This window comes from Budorcas taxicolor, chromosome 15 (assembly GCF_023091745.1).
Source record: "Budorcas taxicolor isolate Tak-1 chromosome 15, Takin1.1, whole genome shotgun sequence".
Taxonomy (NCBI): Eukaryota; Metazoa; Chordata; class Mammalia; order Artiodactyla; family Bovidae; genus Budorcas; species Budorcas taxicolor.
In genome coordinates, this window is record NC_068924.1 from 21,676,387 (window position 1) to 21,686,896 (window position 10,510).

The following is a 10,510-nucleotide window of genomic DNA, read 5'->3' on the forward strand; positions in this document are numbered from 1 at the left end:
CTCACACAGTAAAGAATCTGCCTGCAGTGAGGAAGCTCCAGGTTTGATTCCTAAGAGGGAAAGATCCCCTGGAGAAGGGAATGGCAACCCACTCCAGTATTCTTGCCTGGAGAATTCCATGGACAGAGGAGCCTGCAAACTACAGTCCATGGGGTCGCAGAGTCGGACATGACTGAGCAACTAACACACACACACACACCCCTTTGTTTAACCTAAATAAGAGAATCATTCATTGATCAGTTATTTACTGTAATTCTTAAAGCTTAAGACAATTACCATATGATATTACCTATATGTGGAAGCTAAAATATGACACAGATGAACATACCTATGAAACAGAAACAGGCTTACACACACAGAAATCAGACTTATGCTTGCCGAGATGGCAGACAAAGGGGAAGGGAAGGATTGGGAGCTCGGGATTAGAAGATGCAACCTATTATATGTAGGATGAATAAACAAGGTCCTACTGTACAGCACAAGGAACTATATTCAATATGCTGTGATGAACCGTAATGGAAAAGAATATGAAAAAAAATATTTATACATATGGATAACTGAGTCACTTTGTTGTAGAGCAGAAATAAGCACAACACTGTAAATCACGTGCATGCACGTGCTAAGTCAATTCAGTCATCGCCGACTCTTTGTAACCCTAGGGACTGTAGCCTGCCAGGGTCCTCTGTCCATGGGATTCTCCAGGCAAGAATACTAGAGTGGGTTGACATGCCCTCCTCCAGGGGATCTTCCCAATCCAGGGATCGAACCCACATCTCTTATGTCTCCTGCATTGGCAGGCAGGTTCTTTACCACTAGTGCCACCTGGGAAGACCTGTACATCAACTGTATTTCAGTAGTTTTAAAAATTAAAAAAACTTTAACTTTTTAAATGATGGATCAATGAATTGTGTTTTTCCCAGTCTTAGTAAGTGTTCACTAGCTAATTTAAAGATTACACCTGAGAGGCTTGTTTGGTGATAATCACCTGTCCTATTTATTGCCTTTGTAAGTCTGCTGAAGGCCATGCTTATCAGTGGGAAAATATCAAAGTTGAGGATACCATCTCTTCCCTGGTGACATGATTCATTTCAGAGATGCACTAAGGCATTTTATGCATTGTCATCGAGACGTCATTGAGATGTGTTGTTGGAACCCAGGGCCAAAATCAAAGAGGGAGGAGAGGAAAGGAACTGATCTTCTTTGAGCTCTGCCAAGAGCTTTACCTACTTTTTCTCCTTAATTTACTCTTTACAATGAGTGTAGGAATAAGCACCCCATGTTATAAATGGAAGATTTAAAGACCGTAAGGTTTTAAGTGGTTTGCTAAATTTATCCCATTAGTAAGAGTTGGAAACAGTCATTCAGACTCTAATATCCCTGGAGCCCCCTAAAACATTATGTGATGATTAACAAAATATTCAAATGCAAGACAGGTATCTGTTGCTGAATGATATTTATTAGCTTAATAATTTGGGCCTGCCCTTAGCATTAATAAGCTTCAGCACTAGTCACAAGGTTTTCATTCAATGGTGGGGAACTTTTCTTGTTTTAAAAAACGCAGTTAGAGAAAGGGCATCTACTTCTTGGGGGCTGCAGTGACAGCCGGCTTCTCTTCACGGGTGATGGGAATGGTGCGCTCAGGGCCGGAGGCCTGTTTCCTTGGTCCATTCACAGTGAGGACCCCATCAGACGACAGGGATGAAGTAATGGTGAGCGGGTCCACGTCAGCTGGGATCCGGTATTTCCTGTGGAACTCTCGGGAGATAAAACCATGTTCATCCTAAATCAAGAGAAGAAGGAAAGAGGTAGATAAGAGCAGGAAATAGCATCACTTATCTAGAACTCAGACATCTTCCTTCCCCTTAGCTGTGGCCAAATGCATGGCAACATGAGAGAAAGTGAAATGGTTGTTCTGTTGGGTCTATGATGGAATTGCTTAAGTGGTCACTCCTACCAGTGAGGATCTGAGAGGTCTGAACAGTCAAACTTCTTAGCTCTCCAAGCCCTGAGCTGTGGATATGTTCAGCGGTATTTCCCAAAGGTTTTAGATCAATGTTTGTTGGGCCTACAGGATTTGGATTTAAAACTTGAATCTCTTAAGGAAGCCCCAAAATTGTCCTGATGCTTCAGGAATGTTCCAGACCAATAGGTCTAATAATGATAATAACAAAAACAATAATAAAGACTACACCCAGGAGACTCTGATCTAAATTAAATCATAGCAAAACTGAAACAGCCTGAGGACCTCACACTGTACTATTGGATGCACAAGTTACAGTGTTATAACTAATCAGTAAGAAGCAAACTCACTGAAAAACTCTCCCAGAAAGTAACGAGAAGTTATCTCATTGTTTAGAATTCTGAAGAATTCCATCCCCAACCTTTATACCTCATGAACCTCAAGCATTTATTTAGACGGGCTGTCAACTGATTTCCACATGGGTCTAGCGTATTAGGAGCTGAGTACAGCTCTGAAATTTAGGCAAATGAAGTAGTTCAGCATTAAGATGGGCTAAAGAGAAGTGACTTCTGGAATACCTAAAAGAAAAGTCTCAAATTCAAGGGCCTTCCAAGTGCATGCAGTTAATACAATTACGTAAAACAATCAGATGTCTGAAACCACTATTTAAATCAGTGGTCTTTAGCCTTGACTATGCATTAGAATTCCCTAGGGAGCTTTTTAAAAATCTTGATTTAAATGATTTGGGATATGCCTAAGCATTTTTTTTTTTAATTCCTCTGGTAATTTTAACTTTGGCAAAGTTGAGAACCACTGGCTTAAACAGGAAGTTAACATCCCATCTGTCCCTGAGGCAATCAAATCAAAATAAGCAACAAAGATCTGGCCAAAACAACAACAGGTTTATCCCTGTTCCTGACCCAAATGGCTTAGGACTGGAATGTTGCCGGCCTCAGGGGCTGAGGGCAGTATCTGGCATATAGCATGCCCTGGAAAAAGAGCAGAAGAGAAAGTCAGCTACATACCTGGCGCTCTTCATGTTTGCCATGCACCTCAATCACATCTCCCAGCACCTTGACCTTGAGTTCCTCTGGGGAGAAGTGCTTCACATCCAGGTTGACAGAGAATCTGTCCTTCTCCAGACGCATCTGGAAATAGCAAGGTGGGGACGGGGTAAGAGAAAGGAGGGTAGGAATGTAAATGATACTAGTACAATCTCATCATTCTACAGGTTTGCTCTCTGTCCAGGTAGTTTATCCTCCTCTTTTTAGCTAAAAATTCCTTTTTGAATAAACATGCCCTCTGGCTCAGGGGCATCACCATAGTGGTACCCCAGGCACACCACTTGGTCATCAGGCCCAAACTTTATTTACAGGGACAGGGAAGGAGACAGGCCACCCAGGCGACAAAGCACAAGGATGGGTCGCGGCGTGCCTTCTGCTGCTTCTCCAACCCAATGCCTGGCCTTGTCGTTTGTCTGTGAGACAAAGGCCCCTTCTTCTTACTCAGGTCTCTGCCAACTTTCCCACCCACTCAATCTGGAATGTTCTGCTAGCTCCCATTGTCCTTCCAAAGCCCTTGCCCAGTCAGCTCCTGTTTACTCACACTTGAATATTTTTAAACCAGAGTGTTATCTGTGACAGCTTCTGTCACTCTTATCTGTTCACCCCATTCTCCCACCGTCTTAGGACAATTGGGGGGGGTCCCTAAAGTGGACCTACATTCTGTCCTCATTAGACTCGGACCCAGGCCAGTGCCCTGTCACAACCCTTAGAAACCCGGAAAATCATAGACCAGGGAATAAGAAGGAAGAAAATAGTGGTTGCTGTCTCCAGCTCCATGCAGCAGGGGTGGAAAGCTCAGGATGAGGCAAGACTGTCTTCCTGGCTCTGAAACTTGAGATGACAGTATTTGTCAGTAGTGTGAGGTGTTAGAAGAGGTGAGCAAAGGAGTCTGAAGGCAACTCTTTCCCTGTAGATTGTTATGAACCAAACCAGAAAGGGACATCCTACCCAGAAGATAAGGAATAGAGAATGACCTTCATAGTGCATGGAAAATGTAGCAAATAGGATACAGAGGAGGACACCAAATAAAAATTGGTGACTGGGGAAGAGAGGAACTAGGGACCTCATCTGTCTTCACTGCAGGACACACAAGTGCCTGAGACATGTAGGACCCTTATGCATAGTTTTAGGCCAGGAGGAAAAGGACAGTGGATGGAGATGCTTCCAGAAGGTTCCAGAATGAACTCTCCTGTCCCGGCAAAGGGGAGACTTACCTCTGAGAGGCCAGTGTCAATCCAGCTGGGTGCCCGCAGAAATGAGGGCGGCCGAAGGTAGAAGGGGCTCAGGGAAGTAGAAGCTGGGAAGAGATCAGACTCCAACAGGTGCTCACCAAAGAACTGGTCAAAGAGGCGGCTGGGAGAGTGGAAAGGGAAGAAGGGGCGGCGGATCCAGGGGTGGTGGATGGCGATATCCATGGTGGTTAGATGAGTGTGGGGCGTCAGCTGGCTGGTCAGCTCCTTCAGCCGCAGCTACGGCCAGCCCCTTATATACGCAGTCTTGTGAAGCTTCTGGAATGGTGATGTCAGGGGTTTTATTATCCCAGCTCACCGCCCGTTCATGAGGACTTGTGATTGGGGATTTGGCAGTATGACACATACCCAGTACTCACTGAGCTAAGAAAAGAGAAATACAAACGCGCCTGAGCTGGCCAGTGACCTGTCCTGGTCTTGTTTCACTAGCTTTCTGTCCACACCCAATGGCACCCACCCCCACCGCCTCCTCTGGAGTTGGGACTGAGTCAGGAATCCCAAGCGGCGGGCAGTGTGCCCCTCCTCCTCCCCTGCCGCCCTGCATGCCAAGGGAATGGGGCCAGCAGCTATCTTGGGCCTGGGCAGGAACTGGAATCTTCCTAGGCTGGGCCCCAGGGACATTAACTCTTTGTGGGTCCCTGGGGGAGAGCAGTGACCACCAGCATGGCTGTGGCAGGTTTCCACGTAGTGCCCTGGATTGCACTGGGCTCAGAGAGGACCCTGACATTCGGCGGGGAAGGCTCGTCACCCCACCTCCAAAGAAAGGGTAGAAAGTTGTTTGCATCTTTTACTTTCCGCGGCTGGCAGAGCCTCAAACCGAGGAGAGAGCTGTATGAAGTGGGGTGCCGGTTGTCTGCCACTGGGGAGTAGAAGAGGAGGTGGAGAAAAACGTGCAAACTGTTGGTGAGGGTCTCAGCGAGGCCTCTCCCGGCCGTGGGCAGCAGCCTCTCCACGCCGGCTCGCTCCCCAGCCCCGACCCCCAGCTGTCCCGGTGCGGGGGGGAGGGGGGGTGGAGGTGCAGGGGGGGAGGCTTGTGACAGCTGAAGGGTGTGCAGGGGAGGGGACGGGGGTCCAGGCGGCGCGGGTCACACGCTGGTCGCGGGCGCTCGCCGCCCCTCCCCCCGGGCTCCGCACTATTTTGGGTGGTGTAGACCCCGCCCCCACCCCCGCCGCGCCCCGGCTCCGCGGCAGCTGGAGGGGTCCCGCCGCGCCTGTTGGGGCCGCACCTCGGACCGGGGCCGCCGGCGCGTCTGCAGCCATGTCGGGCCGCTCGGTACCACATGCCCACCCGGCCACCGCCGAGTACGAGTTTGCCAACCCGAGCCGCCTGGGCGAGCAGCGCTTCGGGGAAGGTATGGCACGGACGCCACCCCACCCCTCTTGCCTCCCACCCCCACCTTCGGAGATTCTGGGCTGACCTCCCAATGGTAAACTGGCCTCCACCCCACTCCGGGCTTAACTGAACTCCTGGGGCAAGTCATCTCCCACCCCATTGGCCTCGGTGCAGATGCTGCCCGCAGGGCTCGGAATCTGCCCCCAGGCGCCCCCCCACCCCACCCTCCTCCCCGCCCCCCAGGTCCTTTCCCCCCTCTTCGTCCCACCCGGACCGGGTTTGCCTTGCTCTCCTCTACCCCAGTGTATCCCCTTTCTGCAGCCCCTCTCCCCAGCCGCCTCCCTGCAGCCTGCGGGACCCTGCCCTGCTTCTCCTTCCTCGGCTGCCGCCCCCGCAGGCCTCCTGACCTCTCACTTCATCCTCCTTCATCCCGCCCTCTCGCCTTCTCTCTCTCCCTGTCCCGCAGGCCTCCTGCCAGAAGAGATCCTGACCCCTACCCTCTACCACGGCTACTATGTCCGGCCCCGGGCCGCGCCAGCTGGGGAGGGCGGCCGGGCAGGGGCCTCCGAGCTTCGGCTCAGCGAGGGCAAGTTCCAGGCGTTTCTGGACGTGAGCCACTTTACCCCAGATGAGGTGACCGTGAGGACTGTGGACAACCTCCTGGAGGTGTCCGCCCGGCACCCGCAGCGCCTGGACCGCCACGGCTTCGTGTCGCGCGAGTTCTGCCGCACCTACGTCCTGCCCGCTGACGTTGACCCCTGGCGGGTCCGCGCCGCGCTCTCCCACGACGGCATCCTCAACCTGGAGGCGCCTCGGGGCGGCCGACATTTGGACACAGAGGTCAACGAGGTCTACGTCTCCCTGCTCCCAGCGCCCCCTGATCCAGAGGAGGAGGAGGAGGCCGTCGGTGTTGAGCCCTGAGCGCCACAGACCCGCACCCACTGAACCCCTTTCTAGTAGTTCCCGGCCCGTGATAGAAGCAGCTGCCCAGCACCCCGGAGGTAGCCGCATCCTTGGGGGAAGGGAAACGTGCATGGTCACAATGTATGGTTTGGTCCCTTGGGACGTGTCATAGCATTTTTTTTGTTTGTATTTTGTTTAGTTTTGGGTGGAGCTGAATAAACCCAAATCTCAGGGCCTGTTGTACTGCTCCCTATTCTGTGGCCTGGAGGAGGGCATGGGCAGGGAAGGAGACAAAAAGGTCCTCAGTTAGGTGGACCCAACTTCACAGCGCTCTGAACTCACACGTGGATGCTGAGATCACACCCGGAAGCTGACACTGGCTCCACATCAAATTCCTGGCCAGGATTTTCTCACAGTGCAACAAAAGAGAGTGTGATCCTGGGAGGGGAAAGGGATATGTCATCCAAACAGCCCGGAGGGCACTGTCTGAGCTGGTGATTAGAGACACAAAAACAAGGGTCTCCAGACTGTCTGGCTGTTTTGGGTAGGGGTTGGGAAAATGGCTTTTGGATGCAGAGATGGCTAAAGCCCTGGTCTGCCCACGGAAATTGGCCTCTGATTCTGAGGGATCGAGAATGCAGAGCCAGCAACACAGACACAGAAGCCTCTGCCATTGTCGCTGAACCACAGAGTTTCCCCACCCTCTGCCTGGGAGAGAAAGCCTTTGTTTCTAATTGTGATATATCCCAAAGAGAGGAATCCCTGCATCCCACCACCCAGTCCAAGGGTATTGGTTTGGTGATGATGGCCAGGGAAACTTCCTTTGGAAGTAGAGTCTTAGTACTAGGAGTATGGTGTATTCAAAAAGGCCTGGAGGGTTGACCTCTTAATGTCTTTCTGTAATCAAGAGAGCATGAATGTGTATGATTGGAGGAGTGTGCAGAAGACCTCCTTTACCCCAAGTACATCTTTTACTAGGTTGTACTGGACATCTGAAATTCTCCCATTAAAGTGGTTGGTTGATTCTTAACTTTTTTATAGACCCTTTTGAAAAAATCTTACAAAAGCAATAGATCCTCTTACCAGAAAAATATACATGCTCTGAAATGTGGTACACAACCTGAACAGATTCACACAGCTCTTGAGGTCCATTTATATGCCCTCTTAAGGATCTGTGGACTTCCAGGAAAAGAACCCTCACTTCAAGAATTCAATTCTTGGTTAAAAGATTGCCATCTGTTAAAAATTAAAGCATGCCTTAGAGAAATAACTATTGATACATTCTTTTGTTCACTCATTCAACAAATATTTATTTAACCCCCAAGTAATATGGCATGGAGGTTATACACTGTAAATATAAATTTAAAACTATGCTCCTTTGTTGTCTACTCTCAAGAATTTTAACATCTAGTTGAGAAGAAAAATAATTTTAAAAGAATCTTTAGACTCCTGTTACAACAGCTTTGCTTTGATCTGTTTTATAATTTTACTTGAGCTTCATTTAAAAGAAAAGTTTCCTTAGCTAGAAAAAAATTGCAACCTCTGATTTTGTCCAAATCCCCAACCCATTCAAACACTTTGAAGATTATTAATCAACTTCTGGGACATTTTCAGTGACAGAGAGCTTAGAACTTCATAAAGTAGCTCACTTCATTTTTTTTTTTTTTTGGACATATCTGTTATAAATTCTTTCTGCTATTGAACCAAAATCTGCATTTCAGTAATTTCTTCCTACTGGTTTTCTTTCCCAGTGAAACATGCCTAATTCTTTTAACCGTCTTTTATAGGATTTTTCAACTCAGACAACTTTTTTTTGAATACACTGCCTCTTGACAGTGTAACTTGAAATTCAACATGTAAACCTAAAACTGTTATTCCAATCATGTACTGACTGGTACATATTTCAGTGGAAAAATCAATACCCTTGTTTATCACTCTGCTGCTGCTGCTAAGTCGCTTCAGCCTACCAGGCTCCCCCATCCCTGGGATTCTCCAGGCAAGAACACTGGAGTGGGCTGCCATTTCCTTCTCCAGTGCGTGAAAGTGAAAAGTGAAAGTGAAGTCGCTCAGTCGTGTCCAACTCTTAACAACCCCATGGACTGTAGCCCACCAGGCTCCTCCGTCCATGGGATTTTCCAGGCAAGAGTACTGGAGTGGGGTGCCATTGCCTTCTCTGGTTTATCGCTCTAGACTTCTATTAATGCTGCTTAAAGTGTATCAGGTTTTCTGATTGCCACAACACAGTGCTGGTTCCTTTGGAGTTTCTGGTCATATAAAAAATCTCAAGTGTTTTCCTTCAAATTAGAGAAAGTAGCTGAAAAGGGACCAGATTATGAAGGGCTTTGAGTACCAGGCTAAGAAGTTTGGGTAACAGGATGAAAAGAATACAGTTAATAGTAGAGTGCAGAGTGGTTTGCCAGGGAGAAGCATGGCCGTGAAATAAGAGGCTAGTGCAATGATTTAGCACCAGATAATAAAGTAAGATGCTATACCATCTAACAATTAGCTGAGAACAAAATAATAATAACCATAGCTAGGACTTACTGAAAGGGTCCCATGTGTCAGGTCCTGGATTAGAGTTTTATATACATTATCTCACTTAATTTTCACCACAATCCTATAAGGCTGTCACTCTTTTTATCCCTGTTTTTCATGAAGAGAGAAGATGGAGGAAGAATGAAGAGTCCAGGGTACTCTCTGTGGATTACAGGGCTGAGTGCTGGATTCTGAACATCCTTAAGGGACACACAAATAATTGGGTGTTTAAACAATACACTAAAGATGGGGTGGGAACACTGAAGTCAAGCCATATAGGTTCCACAAATTCTCCAAGAATCCCTATTTTCTACTAAGGAATTTGCTCAACTACATCCTAGTTGCCAATGAGTGTGGAATGAGTCTAACTTCGGTCATTGGAGGAGAAGCTGAGTTGAAATTAAAGGGAGATTCCATAGTTCTGTACTGACAAGGGAGAAGTGAATGGTTAAGAAGTGCTAAGACCACTCCAATCATAAAATCAGAAAGGGGATTAAGTGATGAGTTCAGTCCTTCATTTCCACAGGTCCTAGAAAAAAAGTGATTTGCCCACATTCATTCCACTAGCAAGAGAGAATACAAAAGGAATACATTGCCCTAAATTTTAGTTTCCAAAAGAGTCCAGTCTTCAAACCCAGATTCTGGACAAGGATAAGAGACTGATACCAGTGACCATCAAAGTGAAACGCAATTAAACCTGAGTAGTGCTAGGGACACATAGGTAAGACTTTTATTATAGAGGATATATTTCAATGACAGTGTGGTGTAGTAGAGAGACATTTCTTAAGGAAACCCAGAACCCTTTTCTATCTCAGGTTTCTTTTTACTGAAGCTTGAGGGCTAAGAGTTCACACTTCTCAAAACAGCTCCAAATCCTGAAGGTGAGATCGCTCTCACCTGGAGCTCTTGTGTGTTCCTCTACCCTCTGGCTGGAAGCAGTCACCTGGGAATCTATCCAGCAGGTGGCTTCCAAAGTCCAACCTGTTAGGTTGAAATCTGACACTGGCAGAGACTCCCCGGGAGCTGCTGCTGAAAGCTGAACCGGGAACCAGGAAATGCACAAGCCTCTTTCTGTGGAAAAAGAGCTGGGCTCCCCGGGAGATAGAGCACCATGGGAAACCAGCTCTGCTGCGGGAGAAGCTGGTGAGTAGGGGGAAAGGTCGGAGGGCAAGGTCTCTGCTGGTGGACACAGAGGCCCCAAGGATAAGAGAAAGCCTGCAGGTAGTGCTCTGCCAACTCCCCACTGTCACCTTCTTCACCTGGCACCCCCAGGAGCAGCACCCCATTCTGTGCCCCCTCCTTTCAGGAAACCTCAAAAACACAGCCAAGGCAGCTGTCTGCCAAATGATGAGGACAGAAATGGAATGGTGAATCGATGTTTTCTTCTGTTTGTCTTCTCTTCCTCCTCTTTCCCTTTATTCTCTTCCTTTCTCCCCCAGATAATGGTAATAATTTGAGAACTTAT

The 10,510-nt window shown here is 48.1% G+C and overlaps 2 protein-coding genes across 2 annotated transcripts; one reads left to right on the forward strand and one right to left on the reverse strand.

The window, feature by feature from the left end:
- Nucleotides 1-1,436: 1,436 nt before the first annotated feature.
- Nucleotides 1,437-4,500, reverse strand: CRYAB (crystallin alpha B). Its single transcript, XM_052653363.1, has 3 exons — nucleotides 4,239-4,500; nucleotides 2,986-3,108; nucleotides 1,437-1,780 (listed from the first exon to the last, which is right to left on the reverse strand). Exons 1-3 carry the CDS (start codon nucleotides 4,437-4,439, stop codon nucleotides 1,577-1,579), a joined length of 528 nt encoding a protein of 175 aa, XP_052509323.1. The 5' UTR covers nucleotides 4,440-4,500; the 3' UTR covers nucleotides 1,437-1,576.
- An 835-nt stretch (nucleotides 4,501-5,335) lies between these two features.
- Nucleotides 5,336-6,743, forward strand: HSPB2 (heat shock protein family B (small) member 2). The gene is made up of 2 exons (XM_052653362.1): nucleotides 5,336-5,626; nucleotides 6,074-6,743. The coding sequence occupies exons 1-2, from the start codon at nucleotides 5,533-5,535 to the stop codon at nucleotides 6,526-6,528; spliced, it is 549 nt and encodes a 182-aa protein (XP_052509322.1). The 5' UTR covers nucleotides 5,336-5,532; the 3' UTR covers nucleotides 6,529-6,743.
- Nucleotides 6,744-10,510: the final 3,767 nt, after the last annotated feature.

Excerpts from the sequence above, each read along its gene's own strand:
- CRYAB (XM_052653363.1), bottom strand. The coding sequence starts at position 4,439 with ATGGATATCGCCATCCACCACCCCTGGATCCGCCGCCCCTTCTTCCCT. Across the intron at positions 3,109-4,238 it reads TTGACACTGGCCTCTCAGAG|ATGCGTCTGGAGAAGGACAG; the intron begins GTAAGTCTCCCC and ends TGCTATTTCCAG. Across the intron at positions 1,781-2,985 it reads GCAAACATGAAGAGCGCCAG|GATGAACATGGTTTTATCTC; the intron begins GTATGTAGCTGA and ends CTCTTGATTTAG.
- HSPB2 (XM_052653362.1), top strand. The coding sequence starts at position 5,533 with ATGTCGGGCCGCTCGGTACCACATGCCCACCCGGCCACCGCCGAGTAC. Across the intron at positions 5,627-6,073 it reads CGAGCAGCGCTTCGGGGAAG|GCCTCCTGCCAGAAGAGATC; the intron begins GTATGGCACGGA and ends CCTGTCCCGCAG.